At 30.4% G+C, this 17,129-nt stretch overlaps 2 protein-coding genes across 2 annotated transcripts; one reads left to right on the top strand and one right to left on the bottom strand.

Annotated features, from left to right (window-relative positions):
- The first annotated feature begins 2,721 nt into the window (after positions 1–2,721).
- On the top strand, positions 2,722–4,197 carry LOC101265813 (uncharacterized). Its single transcript, XM_004236124.5, has one exon. The coding sequence runs from the start codon at positions 3,279–3,281 to the stop codon at positions 3,858–3,860; it is 582 nt and encodes a 193-aa protein (XP_004236172.1). The 5' UTR covers positions 2,722–3,278; the 3' UTR covers positions 3,861–4,197.
- A 7,662-nt stretch (positions 4,198–11,859) lies between these two features.
- Positions 11,860–13,060, bottom strand: LOC101266112 ((+)-cis,trans-nepetalactol synthase NEPS1). The gene has a single exon (XM_004236125.5). The coding sequence runs from the start codon at positions 12,943–12,945 to the stop codon at positions 12,145–12,147; it is 801 nt and encodes a 266-aa protein (XP_004236173.1). The 5' UTR covers positions 12,946–13,060; the 3' UTR covers positions 11,860–12,144.
- Between the last annotated feature and the right edge of the window lie 4,069 nt (positions 13,061–17,129).

The raw sequence follows: 17,129 nt of genomic DNA, 5'->3' as shown, positions 1-17,129 counted from the left end.
TTGTTGTGGATATAACTTTTATTTACTGTTTATGTCCTTTAAGTGAACACTTTATATGTACATGGTAGATCTTCCATATATTCAATTCAAAAGACATTAAAAGAATGATTTTGAGTCACGAGTATGAATAGCCGCCCTTCAACCCTAAAAAGAAAGTTTTTTGCTAAAAAAATAATTTGTCCAAATGTCTACTTTTGACTACAAAGTTCTGCAAGCGGTGAGAACTGAAACTGGAAAAGAAGCACAAAGATATTCCTGCTATTTTGTTTTTCAAACATGACAATAAAATAAAAAAAGAGAGTATAAATTGTACTCAATCTAGGAAATATGAATGCAATACACTCAATATAAATATAATCAAATGATATCTTTGTATAATATCCTAGTTTCACGTCAAAATGAAAGGTCAAACTAATTTCATCTGGACTAAATCAACATATATCAACTCTGTTAAATATAAAATTCTTTTTTTACTTTGAAATCGTGCAGAAATACCTAATTGCTTATCTTTCTTAGTTGTAGTTGACGCATAATAAAATTTAAAATTAGTGAAATATCATTGTATTTAACTTTTGAAAAATAAAAAAGATAGATAATTTAGATTGCAGAGTACTTGAGTAATGTAATGTCTTTATAATGCAAATTTAACTTTAAAAATTAACTTATAAATAAATGATTGTCCAAGACCAAAACCTTATCCCCAACGGGTATTGGAACTCAACGTAGTGTTGTCACTTTAAATGAGGTATGATTTTAAGAGAAAAATGCCAAGAAATAATAGAACAACTTGAAATTAGAAATTTATATAGGGTGTGTTCAGTTATATCAAGTACGCAATATAATTTAGATAAATAATATGGAGATGGGTTGGGGAGGTAAGCGTGTTGGGTGATGGAAATTAGTGGCGGTACTAGAATTTTTAATAAGGGGTTTAAAATTTGAGAAGTAAACATACCATAGTGAAAGGGAGTTCGATATCTATTATATATATTTAAAAAATAATTCTAATCATATATAAATAGTAATATTTTTCATCAAAGAAGATTCAGATGAACCGTAAGTATATGCTGCCCTCCACCCTTGGTGGGGATCACGAGATGAGGGTGAAGATGAAGCTAAGTGTCTTAGAGCCTAGAGCAGTGGAAGGATATATTCTATGTGAAATGTCACTCATAGAAATTATTTTTGCTATTTTTATTAGAAAGCTTATTTTATTTGATTTTTAGAAATTTTTTTTTTTTAAAAAAATATTTTTCAAAATATCTGAGCATGTAAATCTGAGAAATTTGAAATTCATATCGGCCACACCCCTAACTACTTATATTCTTTTATTTCATGGCGCTGACGGTTGAAGAATAATCAATAATCAATAATAAACACCGCAGGATATGAAGAGTTGTTTTTATAAATAGAGACACTTTACCAGAATACGTACAGAGCCTCTCTCTCTCTCTCTCTCTCTCTCTCTCTCTCTCTCTATATATATATATATATATATATATATATATATATATATATATATATATATATATGTATGTATATATATAGAGAGAGAGACTTTGAAAAATATTTGATATCATAAATTCGTCGGCATTACAAAATTCATTTTTAAATGACGTGCATTGTGCGATGTTTTATATTTATTATTTAAATTATTAATTAACAATTTTATTTGAAAAAACTATGCGATTAAATAAATTTATATTACTTAATTATTCATCATAGTTATAGTTTTCTATAATTGCCTCCTGCGGCTAATATTATACTTTAATTATGTGGGTTGACTTCGAGTTTATATAATTAGTTATGTTCGTATATGCATAATTCGCCAAAATATACAAATACATATGCATAATACATAATTATCTAACCGATATACATATACAATTCACCTCTCTCCCACTCTTTGTCCTCTCTCGCTCGTCTCTCTCCTCCCTCTTCCAATCTCGCTCCCTCCCTCCTCTCTCTGTCAATCTCGCTTGCCATATATATATATACAATAATCTTATCGATATACATATTTAGGATACCTCTATCCCATTCTCTGCCCTCTCTAGCTCGTCTCTCTCATCCCTCTCCCAATCTCTCTCACCTCCCTCTTCTCTTTGTTAATCTCGCTTGCCATATATACGAATATATATATATATATATATATAATATACAATAATCTTATCGATATACATATACAATTTACTTCAGTCGCACTTTCTACTTTCTCTCGCTCACCTCTCTCTTCCCTCTCCCAACCTCGCTCGCCTCTCTCCTCCCTCCCCCAATCTCGCTTGCCATATATACAAATGTATATGTATAATATACAATTATCTAACCGAAATACATATAAAATTTACCTCTCACCCACTTTTTGCAATCTCTCACTCGCCTCTCTCTTCTCTTTCATAGCTTCACTCGCCTCTCTCCTCTCTATAACATATAACTATAAATTGTAATTATCAAATTATAAATATGAAGAATAATTAAAAAAAAATTGAGTAACTATACGTGAAAATATCAAAGTTGTGAATAATCAAATCAATATAACTTAAATTTTTCTTATTCCTTTAGATATAGGTAAGAAATTGAGGAAGTACTTTCCATAAAAGAGTGGCTAATAAAGCGTGTTATCCGTTACAATAGACTTTTCCCCTATTTTTTTCAAAAATCTTATCCAACATACATTTTTTAATTATATATATGAGTTTAAGTCACATAGCTTATGTGTAATCTTCTCAATTTTATAATGAAAATCAATGTAATCTGTCCCACTTTTATAAACAAAATCAATGTATGCTCCGTTATTTTCTCCATCTTCTTATTCAAAATTAGCCAATGTCAAGACATAAATGAGAGGTGATTTGTCCTTCTTGAATTATCATAATGTTTTTTCAACGGATACTCATCAAAAATATTTACAAAATCTTATTAAATAATTATATTTAGTTTATAATTCTATATATCCCTTATTTATTTCTATTTGTTTATCCTAATAATTATTGAATTTATTCAATTATAATTTTTATAATATTTTAAGTAGTTAATGTAATAAAATATTCGAATCGATAAATATAACTTTAATTCCAGAAGGTGTTAGTGTCCCTTTTATGTGCATGACCATGAATTATTTGAAAATTCAAAACAAGGGTCCACCAAACTCCACTCCTTGCGCCATTGATCATGCATCAAATCAATCTTCTTCATCATCTTCATTATATATATTTATGAGTTAATTTGTATTAGGAGGAAAAATACAAGTGTAAGTTTCAGTCATTTTCTCTAAAAGAATGGAAATGGAAATTGAAGCGGATGAATCATTTAAGCAGGCCGGAGTTATTCCGTTCAGATGGGAAATCCGACCCGGAGTACCCAAGCTTCAACATTCACAACTACCATTAATCAAACATGACGATCCACATGTAGCAGCTGAGAACAATCGGAGCCGGCCAATTCCAGAAACCCCACGTAGGCTTAAACCTCCACCGGCGGCTGATTTCAATTTCCAACAACCAATTGAGGAGCCCCGAACCCGATCCTTCCGGTCAGCTCCACGGGCACGATCAGATAGGCATGTTTTGAATCTATTGACCCGACCCGCAATGGGAGTTGCCTCAGATTGGTGCTTCCCGTCTCCATTGCTGAAGCGAACAACAGAGAAGAATACGAAGAAGAAGAAGAGTCATCAGATTGGACCCAGACCCGAACCCGATTACTTGTCGGATCTAGAGACAGTTTCTAGATGGTCCGTATCTAGCCGGAAGTCAATTTCTCCTTTTCACGATTCACTTTCCTCTTCGTTTTCGTCACGTGAGTCGTCACCTCGACGACCAGTGAGCGATGCTGATTGGGTTGGTTTTGCTCTGTTTTAGAACCAACGCATTATCTCTACATTTCCTAAAATTATTACTTCGTAGCAGTTTATATGATATAGTTTGAATTCGAGAGTTAAACAGAATAAGTTTATATGATATAGTTTGAATTCGAGAGTTAAACAATTTGGTAATACTTATAAGGCTACACTATTAATGACTTGTACTGAAAAAAATGGTTCAGCGTGCATGGTTTTTTTGAAATAGTTTAATCTTTAATTTCCATACTATCAATAATTTTGGTTCAACTCTTCTGATCTTCTTAAATCAATGCCCAATTTATGGAGAAGAAATACAACATTTACTAATAATTGAGTAATTCTTAATGATAACAAGTTTGCATATCCCATTATACAAAATTCAACAAAAGCATCAACATAGAAGAAATTAGAAGAGTATAGTGTTGTGCCCTCTCCCATAATTTCCTAGACATGGAAACAGAAGGACCTGGTTTACTTGCTACACTTGTTTCTTTAGGACAATGGTAGTTACACCTACTCGGACGTGTAACTCTGTAAACGCCAGTGGTTGTTAGCATATGAATATCTTTTCTATTGTCTTCCCCAAAAGACAAAACGTATCCTATAGCAGGCATAACATCCTCTGCAATGGATTCACAATGTATTGGAGAATCACGCGCACACCTGTATGGTGTTTTTGAACTTGTAAAGTTTCTACTATTTTCAGTACCTGACCATATTCCATCTGGATATAAGTCTATGTACAAGTACCTACAAAATTCGATTCAAAATCAACTTGAGCTAATGAGACAGTACATATATACAGAGTTTCAAGTTTGTAAGCTAAGAAAAAAATGCAAACCTTCCATACAGACAAGGATCAGTTTGAGACCTGTAGAAGTATCCACCAATTATAGACGCGGAACCAATTGTCTTACAAGTTTCAGAGTGGTTGTATCCCATGACCGGGAACCTGAGACTGTTGGAGCTAGAATTAGAAATGCTTCCTTCTTGGGCATTTGCTGGTTTGAAGAGATAACGGCCTTCGTAGACGGGCCATCCATAGTTTCCACCTTTTGTTATCATATCTATCTCTTCATACATGTCCTATAAGTTTCATGAAAGGATAAATATCTTTAATAATTTATTCAAAGAGACTTAACATCTGTCCTGTTTTTGCTTTTGAACTTATCAAGATTTCCCTTGAGCTCAATGACTATGCTTACTGTTTGTCTAAAAGATAGTGGAGTTCCAAACCTGTCCAGAATCTCCACACATGAAGTAGGAAGGCCTTTCTGAATCGAAACTACAACGCCATGGATTTCTAAGACCTAAAGCCCAAACTTCAGGCGCTAATTGCTTGTCATTGTTGTACGGATTATCTCTTGGTATTGAGTAATTTCCCCAAAGCCCTCGATCATGCACTTCGTTTCCTGTTAGTAATTAAATGAGAAAATTGCAGTGTTCAGCTGTTATAGTCCAAAAAACATGCAGTCTCATCTATCAGTTTGTTTCCATGTTATGACTCAAGATTCAAAGGTTTACTCGAACAGGATAAGTTTGCCTAAAACTTTTCCTGGAAATAAAAAGGTAAATCACATAATAAGTCTACACAATATATCAACATTTGATCAGCATACTTTGATCCACATCAATCCTCAAGATCTTTCCGAGCAACGATCTTTTGTTTTGTGCAAAATTGTAAGGGTCCCCTCGCTGCGTACCACTACCAGTCATAACATACAAAAATCCATCTGCAGGGCCGAAAAGAATCTGTCCTCCATAAACTCCCCTATGTGGTAGTCCCATTGTAAATATCCTCTTCACTTCCAATGTCTTAGAACTTTCTACCTGTCATGACGATGATCAAAGTATGCAATCAAGAGAATTTCAATATAGAAAAATTTGAAATTCGTATCGTATAAAGCAATAAAAGGATGTATACCAAGAAAGGTGTTGTTGCAGTAGCATTTGCTGTGAACTCTGCTACTACAATTTGATACTGGCATGGTGCAATGCCACTGTCTATTGGAAGTGTTGCTGGATCACAATCAATTTCCAAGTTACACGAGCATCTACCTAAACATCCTGAGTGTCGCAACTTATCACAGTGGTACGAAACAAAGAAACGACCATTACTTACAAAATTAGGATGGAACTCCATTCCCATTACCCCGAATTGCAAACCAAAAAGCACGTGATCAGTTATATCTAGAAAGGGCTTCGATTCGTCAATTTCCAACACTCCATTAGATCCATCCTCAGGAACATTGGCAATCCATACTTTACCTTGTTGATTCCACAAAAATACGCGGTTAGACCCATCAGGATGTGGAGCCATGCCAATATAAGATCCGTTTTCGATTTTTTCAAGACAAACACCATTTGGAGCTTGACGAGTTTCACGAATACCATATGTTTGAGCATCATTTTTTAAGTCCTCTACAAAGTCACATCAAACATTTCAACATCAATAGAACAAAAATAGTAAACGATACTACACATAAAAGAGTAATCATAGCGCCTTACTTAACTGCATGCTCAAAGTGCAGGATACCACAAAACCATAAAGCAACAACAGATTCAGGGCAAAAACACTGCAGACAACAACCATAGCAGAAATTGACAGAGGAATTGAGGAACTCCAATTTATAAATACGAATGACAGATCGGAACGCCACATATATACATACGATATTATGCACAATATTCCGATAAAGGCCTTATTGATCTGAACATTGTATGTTAATAGAAGACTACTGTAGAAGTTTAGGATGTGAGTAGTTCCGTACATTGGGATAATCTCAGTGTATCATATGTCAATCTCAATGCTATTTTAATAGTAACTTTGATTTTTGTGTGCATGGAAGCCAGAACCTTTATATCCGAAGTTTAATTCAGTAGCGGAATCAAAAAATTTACTTAAACACATAAAAAAAAAAAAATTGAACATCTGCACGTTATATATATCTAAAAAAAAAAGTAATTTTAAACTAACTAATATATATAGTGTAGTTCTTTTAGAACCTTCCATTCGTTTGGCTCCTTTGTTGGGCTGATTACGTTTTCTTATGTTATATATATAAGTACGATTTACTACTAGAAAATTGCAAATTGAAATACTCAAAACACAAAAATTAGTGTGGACTCTTGTCTGGTAGGAACAGACAAATGTACTAGCTAGGAAGCATAATTACAAGCAAAGTAATTATGTGCATACTATACATTAATTAATATAAATAAAATTATATACCCCTATTTTAAATTCTCTATTTAGTACAGTAATATATATAGTAGGAGATTTTATAACTAGAGTGAAATGAACGTAAGCGTTTGTATTAGGATTTAGAGGTGTGCATTATTTGAATTAAATTGAAAAATTAAATTTAAAACGAATTTTAATTTGATTTGTTTTATTTTGTTTGATTTTGGATAAATAATTTTTTTAATTTGATTTTTGAATTTAGAAATGTAAAAACCAAGAAATATTATATATATATATAGAGAGAGAGAATTGAAGTTGAAGATAACTAATTTCGTCCCTTTTTAGTTATTACCGTTCATTGATTTAGTTTATATTTATATTTGGAGATCAACATATATTTTAAGTTTTGCGTTTTTAATTTTATTAATAATTTATGTTACAAAGTATATTTAGTATATTTAATAATATTACTTCTATTTGTATATGATTATTTTTACCGCTTTCAGATATAATTTCAATTATGCTATTAATTATTGACATGATCGAATAGTCAAATAAAAAAATCCATATCATTTGGTTTAAATTGAAAAGAAAAAATTTAAACCTAACCAAATATATTTCGATTTAGATTGAGTAAAAATTGTAGAAGTAAAAAGTGAAAACAAATAATATAAAACCAAACAAAAAAAAACTAAATACACACCCCAGTCATGTCAGTTTGTATCTAACTACATGGACTTAGAAAAATCATTTGTGCTGCTTAATCACAAGCCTGTTCGAATAATAAGTTTTAATTTGTTGTTATAATAATTATTTTTCACTATTTATAATATTTCTATCATTTACTGTCGAAAAGAAAGAGTAATAAATACTAATCCTGTAAATTTTATTTGAAATACATTACAAAGAAAATTTTCCTCATACATTCAATAAGGTCGCATACCAGGTATCTTACTAAAATTAGTGGCCTAAAAGCCAAATTATAGTAAGATGCAGGGGCAGATATACGTTGAATCATCCAAAAATCCTTCGTTAAAAAATTATATTATATAAACATAATTAAAATTTTAATTTATATGTATATATATTATTGACAACCCCTGAACATACACCTAAGGCGTAGGCGTTTAGCTCAGTGGCGTTAGGATTTCAGGAAATTGCTCTACTGCTCGCGAGGTTGCGCGTTCGAATCTGAGCAACGTGTTCAAATCTGAGCAGAGACATTTTTTATCAGCTTATATTTTAGTCGTTTTAATTTTAAAAAATATAATAATGCAATCAGAAAACTATGTGTAGTTCCAAAAAATTAAAATATTGGTTGGAAATTTAGAATTTATTAGTTTAATTCCTAATTATAAAGTCAAATATTGAAAAACTCTATAATAATGCAATCAGAAAACTATGTTTAGTTCCAAAAAGGTAAAATGCTGATTGAGAATTTAGAATTTATTAGTTTAATTTCTAATTATAAGGTCAAATATTAGAAAACTATTTTCTTCTTGATTCAATTGTTTAATTCGACCCGTTTATATCTCATTCGACCTGTTTATTTGTGATTATTATTTAAGTGATTTTATATACGGATCCAAGAGGGCAGATGCCCGATTCCCCCACCCATTACTCATTCCTTCCCGACTCGATAGGGATTGCAATCTCGAGAGAGGGAGCAACAATTGACCTCCGACAATAAGTAGATGGGGTGGGATACGATGGATACAGTGAAATCAATTCTTATTCCGCACTCCCTCTCACCGGCCTCAAACATATATAAATCATGAATTCTTCAGAGCGGGCCGACAGGCCAGGCATACGGGGACCGTCGAAGAAGTGCCTCAACGATATATATATATATATATATATATATATATATATATATATATATATATAATTTAGGGTTATCTTCATATGTTATTAAATACGAGTAATTGGTGTATATTCTTAAAAGACATCAAACGTTTAATTTTACATAGTAATATATTATTTATATAAAAATAAATTAATTCTAGTTAATAAGAGGTTAGTCAATTGCTTTCAATACATTATTTGATATTATTGTAAAAACTTTATCTATTAATATGAAAGATTTAAGTTGTTTAATTGAAAGTTCTAAAATTTCTGATAAGAAGTAGATAATTTTTTTTGAAAAAATTAATTTTTCCTTGTGTTCTTTTATTTATAATGTTCAATATCATTTCTAATAAAAATAGACACAACTTCTAAAACTTTTAGCTTTTAAGTCAATACCAAAAGTTAATATAAACAAATTGTAGCTAGCATTGCCTTGTCTCTAACCGGAACAAACCGGAAACCTTAGGTTTGGGCATAATAACAGTAACAAAAACAACAATTGTCTTAGCTTCTTTTTCAAATTACATGTTTTACCTTTATTTTACAATTTTTCTTATTCGAAATTTGACACTCTTAATCCTGCACAAACTAGATCAAGTTAGTATTTTTTCCCTTTAAATTGAATATTTCAGAATCCTAGACAATTTGAGAGATTTGAAATTTTTTTTAAAATATAAAAGTTAAAGAAATTCAAATGACTGTTCAAATAAGAAGACACTGAATCTAACAAAAACAGATTATTAAATGTTTTCATCGCCAAACAATCTTATTTCGCACAATACAATTTACTTGGTACTGTTTCTTAATAATGATTCAACTTCTAACTTCAATAATATTTCCAATATTTATTAGAAAATGGTGATATGCATAATAATATTTGTCAAATTTTGAACGCAATAAACATGATTTTACATAAAATATTTTCCAAATAATTCGAGACATTATATCTCAATCTGGCAATTGGTGGGAGAGCGGAGTTCGAGAAGGAGGACAACACTATTGTTAAACGCTAAACAATATAGTATATTGAATCTTAGCACATTATGTAATACCATAAAAGTTGCTTATCATATATTCTATGTTGATTATTTATTTTTAATTTTAATCAATATTTGTAGACTTTGAAACAAGAATTAATGGTTTTTGTCTTTTTGATCTACACTTATTAATTTAAGGTTATTTTTTTAATTCTTGAATACTAATTATTTTTAGTATACATTTTTAAAAATATCAAACTTCACATAATAATAGTATTATTTATAGAAGTACAAATTCGTTCTAGTTAACAAAAGGTTAAACATTTAATTACAATACATTACTTTGCATGATGTAAAAACTTTATCTATTAATATGAAGATTTAATAAGATTATTATTTATAAAAGTATGGATTAATTCTAGTTAACTAGAGGCTAGTCATTTATTTGCAATATATTAACTTGGATGTTATTGTAAAAACTTTATCTATCAATATGAAGATTTGAGTTGTTTAATTAAAACTTTTAAAATATTTATAATAAAAAAATAGATCAGTTTTTTTAAAAATTAATTAGTAAATTTTGTATGTTTTGTTTATAAGGTTCAATATTATTTCTCATAAAAAGTATAGAATTTCTAACTCATGGATTTTTAGTTTTTAAATAAAAAATCAATTCAAACAAATTCTAACTAGTCTTACATTTTAATTTTTAAGTTGAGCAACTTAAAAATTCTAAATAAATAAATAAAATATACACTTATTCCTCTGCTTAATTAAAGCGTAACAAAATATTCTAAATCAGAACAAAATGAGTGTAAATAATATTAACAAAACGAGCATCTTAGGTAAACGTAATAGGCTAATAGCACTAACAAAAACAATTGCCATCTCAAATTACATATTTTATCTTTATTTCAAAATTTTCCTTATCGGAAATTTGAGATTCTTAAGTTACCATTTTTGCCCTTATTTTGTATATTTTGGAAAGTTGAGATTCTCATTTCTTTAAAAGCATTGTAGAGTTGGATCAATTAATTGGTCACATATCCTAAATTTCTTCACTTAATAACTTTCTATTGAGCAATATTGTTCTCTGTTCAAAGTTGTTGAAAATGGAGAATTTACTAACCTTACTTACTACTATAGTCTAGAGTATGTATTAATAAAATCTATCTGGCGTTTCATAATTTTATTTGAAATTATAGTGAATTATATTTGGATTTATATAAAAAGACAAGGTAAATGATTTATTATACTGTGCGTCCAATTTTATTTTATGGATGGTGGAATTGGATTTCCTTTTCGTCAATTTTTATGGACAAATAAATTTCACTTCCTTTTTAAAATTAATCCAGCCAAAGAAAAATCAGGCAAACATGTAAGTATGGTAGTTTAAATTTTAACTGAAATTGATAATTTAAATAAAAAATGTTATTTGTATAACAATGTATAGATTATTGATTTAACGTGACAGTTCAACAATAATTTAAACTTTCTTTTCATCAGTTCAATTCTTAATTGTTAAATTCTTTTAAAGGTTAAATTGATAATTCAATAGTAATTTAATAAGTTATAATTATGGTATATTATATTCTTTTAACAATGATGTATCACTATATTTCTTATTGCCTTTATCCTTAATAAAGAAAACAGAAATTTACTGGTATAGGACAAATATAGACTTCTTTTAGAATTCCTAAAGATACTGCCAATATTTGTTTGTTGCAGATTGTAAATATTGGAGTACATGTTACTATAATAGATATTTCAATTTTATACTACTTTGTTTCTACCATAAGTTTGTTATAATTCACAGGTTCCACATAATTTCATGCAATTTCTTTGGTTATCTTTAAAAAGGAAAATAATAAATTAAAGTTCTTCATGCCCTCGAAGCTTTTTAATTTGATAATTGTTTACAATCTGTAACCAACTCCAAAAAAACTGCATCAACCATCAGGCCCAAACATGCCCCCTACTTCTCGAATTATAACTTTGAATCTGCCAAGTAGTAATGTAATCAAAACATTGTAATTTGAATAATTTTACAGAGCTAACACACTGCATCTCGATTACAAAGTCAAGATACTTTCAACCTTCAAACAGAAAATACACATTACGAAAATTCGATATCCATCTAAGAGGAGCTACACTAGGAGTATTTTACAATATTTACAACTTTTGAGCACGAATTCTAAATTTAGTCGAACTCGTCCATTGGACACCGAATGCAGGATGAGAAACCAAAAAGAAGAAGAAACCCAAATGAGACAAATTCGTTTGTTCTCTCTGTTTCACAATGAACTCATTGGATCTGGAAGACTGATCAAGCCACCATCCACCCCTAAATCAAGCCCACTAACAAAAGCAGAATCATCGGAAGCTAGAAACAGAGCAGCTTCCGCCAAGTGTTTCACCGTCAGTGTAATACCCTTCAAACTAGTCTGCGGACCATACCTTTTCAGAGCCTTCATTGATACCTCCGCTTCCGCGCTGATCATCAATGGCGTCATTACTGCAGAAGGTGAAATACTATTCACTCTTATTCCATACTCACCCAATTGCCTACAGGCTGATCTCACTAACCCTAACACAGCGTGTTTCGACATTATGTAATCAGTCCGCCAGGTTCCTCCCCTGCTTGCCGCAATACTGCCAGTACAAATTATGCTACCTCTAACACGCTTCTCCACCATGACTCGTCCTGCGTGCTTCACACACGCCGCCATGCCACGAGCGTTGACGTTCATCACCCGATCGAATTGGGAAAGATCCAGATCGAGCACCTTTTGACCCGAATTACCAACAATTCCTGCGTTACTGAACATTATGTCGAGTTGACCATATTTCTGGACCGTCCAATCCACCATGGCTTTCACTTGATTTTCATCACTCACGTCGCATTGCACGTAGCTGCAAATCTGTGAAGGGATGGATGCCGCCACCGCTCTGCCCTTTTCATCTTGGATGTCGGCGATAATAACGGCTCGTGCGCCGTGTTGAGCGAAAAGGCGTGCTGTTGCTTCCCCAATTCCGCTGGCACCACCAGTCACTATGGCCACTTTTCCTTTCAGCTTCTGCATGACCTCTGCCATTTTTGGTTTGTTTTGTGCTTTACCTGTTACTTGAGAATGAAAATATCTTTCTAAACACTTGGCTCATATATTTGGTTCCTAAGCCTCAAAGCTAGCCAATAATTGCAGCCAAGATAAGTGGGCTGCAGTCACAATCATACTATAACTTTTTATTACTTTTTCGTTTTAAGTCATTAGGCACTCAAAGTTGTCTGCATAATTCATTTATACACCTCAATTAATTTGTGTCAATCGAACATTTTATTTGTTCAACAGTCATTTCTATTAGACACAAAATGCTGACATGACAAAAAACGTGTAGTTCACTTTCCTTGAGCACGTTAATTTATTAAAAATAATATTTTTCCTTTTTTTATTTTCTTAATTTATATTCCTAAGTTAATTTAAAAAAAATTAATTAACAAAAAAGAAGAACAATTGTCTTCTTCTTCCCTATTTCTATCAACCTCACCCCACCCCCATACCCATGCACAAGTGGTTATCTTCTTCCCCTACCATTCTAATGATAAAATTCTTAGCATTTTGTTTCATTCTTTTTTTTTTTTCATTTTTTGTAAAAAAAAATCTGCTAATTTAATATGTGAGAAGAAGAAAAATTCGAACATTAGAGTTAAAAATTGATCGATATTCGTCCATCTCTATTTCGATCACTCCGATTGAACAAACCGACACTCATTAATTTATTAAAGATGATATTAAAAAATTCAGCATACTTTCAATTTTTCTTGGTCATGAATCTTAAAAATAATTTATTGATGTTTATTTATTTTCACAAAAATCTCAAAACTAATGGAGAATAACAGATGATAGAAGAATAAATTTGAACGGAAGATTTTTATTTTTGTTATTTCCGTTATCAATGGTGAAATTGATGGTGGCTGCCGGAGTTCACGGGGTAGAGAAAGAAAAAAGGTCAAAGGGTTAGGTGGGGGTGGGGGAGATTTTCTTTTTAAATATTTTTGTGATTAATAAATAAAGGCTGGAAACAATTTTTTATTTTTTAAATTGAAAAATTATATTTTATTGCTACATTGTGTCCATGTGTCAAGTGTCATAATTTTATTTGTCATTGTTTTAAGACAATGCGCGTGAATTACACGCAAAATATTTTTAAAAAAGTTTTCGTTTTATGTTCAATAGATACATATTCTTTAATATTAAAGTGTCTAATAGGTAATAGTCCTAGTTGAGATGTCTAAGTGAATTATGCAAACAATTTAAGGGGCTGTCGATGACTTAAATCTTACTTTTTTGAATATTAAGTTAAACAACAACATATCCGATATAATTCCACCGACGGTTACAATTGTTTTTAATGACTAGCTTCTGAACACGTGCATTGCACGTGTATATCATGTTAATTAGTATAGATATTTCTAAAAGATAAGTGTGTGAGGTGTAAAATACAAGCTAAAATAAATGAATGGTGCAGCATATTCAATTGATCTTATGATCATTGCCAAGACACATCATACACAAATATTGTTATCAACTGAATTATTTTGAAAACTAATACCATGACGACTTCAATTATACAATTCTTATAATATATCAAATATTCAACTTGTTAAAAGTTCTTTTTAATATGTTACAACACATAATTTAAATGTTGACATTATAGTTACAAAATATTTAATGCATTAAAGCTTCCGCCTTCTTCTTAAGCAATAATACCCTCCACTTTTTTACAAATGCATACATATCGATAACTTGTCGTCGAAGAAAAGTGGTGTTTTGTAATAATTGTAAGAAATTCGATCAACATATGTATTCCTTAGGATGACTAATAGATCATTATCAATTTCATATTCTACACCTACAAAATAAAAGTATTTATTTGTTACAAAAATAATTTTGTTTAAATATGTAATTCACATATATAAATAATAGTACAACTTACATATATATATATATGCATCCTTCATCTTCATTGGCTCATTCAAAATTATTAATTTTGTCATCTATAAATTTTGATAAAAGAAAATTTTGTCAAGTTATAATATATAATTGAATTATGAAATACAACACAATCATTTGTGAGATATTAACAGAAAAAAAAACAATATAAACCAAAAATTATATGATACTTTTGAAGGTGTCTGCATAACTCAATTTCCCTAATTTCCAATTCATAAACAAAAAAAATTAAATAGAAGCATAAATAACACTAACAAAACAAAGAAAACATCTGGAGGTATATGCTAGATATGTTGTCAATGACAATCGTTATTCCCAAAAAGCAATGTGCATATCACAATATCTAGATATCAAAATAAATAGGAAAACTAAGTTAATTGCTCAATAATTTGTTCATGAATGGATAGAAAAGCATCAATATACGTTGTTAAACTTACAACTCAAAGCTAGGACTGTTGTTAGGAGCAATACATAAAAAAAAAAAAAAACTACAACGAATAGCAAGTGATGGATATTTATGTTTTTAAAGAAGGCTAAGCCACATGATAAATATGCTATCTCTGGATGAGGTTAGTTCCAGCAAGCCAAATCACAGTGATCTCTTAATATTTGAAGTTCAAGCAAAAGTGAACAATTGGTTACAAGGGTTAAGAGTTTCCCCGGATAAGGGAAGTTAATTCATCTTACAGCGTGGAAGCTTAGACCAAGATAGGAAGGGGTATTGTGACATCACAAAACCGAGACACCAGACAAGAAGTAGCCACAAAATTTTGCAATATCAAATTGATGTTTGTGCAAGAACAGCGAACAACGGGAGCAAAAGTTTGAATAGTGTATTCCAAATTTCAAACTTCCCAACGAATAAACAGAAAATAAGGGTAACAAAGTGGCTATTGATAAAGAAGAAAACAAATTTACATGACATAACATAAACAACAATATCACAAAAATAACAATATAAAAAACATAGCGACTCATGATATGACATACACAGTAAAAAGGAAAACACAACAGTTCTTGATAAATAAAGAGGCGAAAAAAGTTTACCTGATGTATTTGAATTAATGAGGCACAGAAAAGAGAACAGATTAATGGATATAACAATGGAGACATTTATAGAGATGACTAAAGAATCTGAAAAGGTTTTGCATCATCTGATAATTAAAGCAATGAAAGTTGGAAAAAGGATGTTACACCAATCGGCTGAGCAAAAACGTATACTTTCTGGAGAATTAAATATGGGCTGAGATTATCAGCAGTTTTTTTAAAAAAATTATTATTTAAGTAATACTATAAGGTTAAAAGGGTAAATTAACTTTGGGGTAAAGAGGTTCCTACTTATAATAATACTAGTCTTTGCTCACATGCGTTGCACGTGTACCCTATTAATTAATATTTCATTTTTTTTAAATGACACAAGTATAAAATATATAAATGAGGCATAAAGTAGATTTTTTAGAGAAATAATCATAAACTTGAAACAATGAAGGGTGACATGTATACTCCAAATTTTGTGAATTAATTGAAACGTCAAGTAATATTACCCTATTATCAAATATAGATATGAGAACCATATATTTATTCACTGGTTATTTGTATTACATACACTTGTATTATATATATGCATGACTTTTCAATTTAATTGGTACCATAAAAGTGAGGTTCAACCATATTATTTTAATTGTTACCATAAAAGTGGCATTACTACGATGACTTTCTAAAAGTTAATGTCTCTATGATCCTATATTATGTGTTGACAGTAATAACTATATTTCTTAAAGGATGAAAAAGTTCGTCAAAGAACCAACAAAAATTGAAATCCCAAGATAAAAAATAGAAAACTATCACATAACGTATAAAATTGAGCAATACCTCGAGAATACATTTCAAAATTACTAAAAATAGTCAAAAAATAAATATAAAGAAACATTCAATGATACAACATATTAACAAGACCACACAAAAATAAAATAATAACTGTGTAAACCTCTTCTAGTCTAGATTGAAACCATAATGAGGCTAAGCATATCAAATACCATAAAACCAATAAAAAGTTAATATTCAAAGAATACATCAAAATCTAATATTATGAAAAAAGAATCAAAAGTAAATAACACTAAAAAGATCACATAAAATTAACAAATTGTATTACAGATTCTTAGCACAATTTGATGAAAACAAGATCAAAACCTTAAAGAAAACATATTAAAATACAATAAACAAAATCAAGATTAAATAAACAAAATAATAAAAAAGAAAAAACATAA

The sequence above is a fragment of the Solanum lycopersicum genome, chromosome 3 (assembly GCF_036512215.1).
Source record: "Solanum lycopersicum chromosome 3, SLM_r2.1".
Lineage (NCBI taxonomy): Eukaryota > Viridiplantae > Streptophyta > Magnoliopsida > Solanales > Solanaceae > Solanum > Solanum lycopersicum.
This window is presented reverse-complemented; position numbering and strand designations above follow the sequence as displayed.

Coding starts and splice junctions, on each gene's coding strand:
- LOC101265813 (XM_004236124.5), top strand. CDS start 3,279: ATGGAAATGGAAATTGAAGCGGATGAATCATTTAAGCAGGCCGGAGTT.
- LOC101266112 (XM_004236125.5), bottom strand. CDS start 12,945: ATGGCAGAGGTCATGCAGAAGCTGAAAGGAAAAGTGGCCATAGTGACT.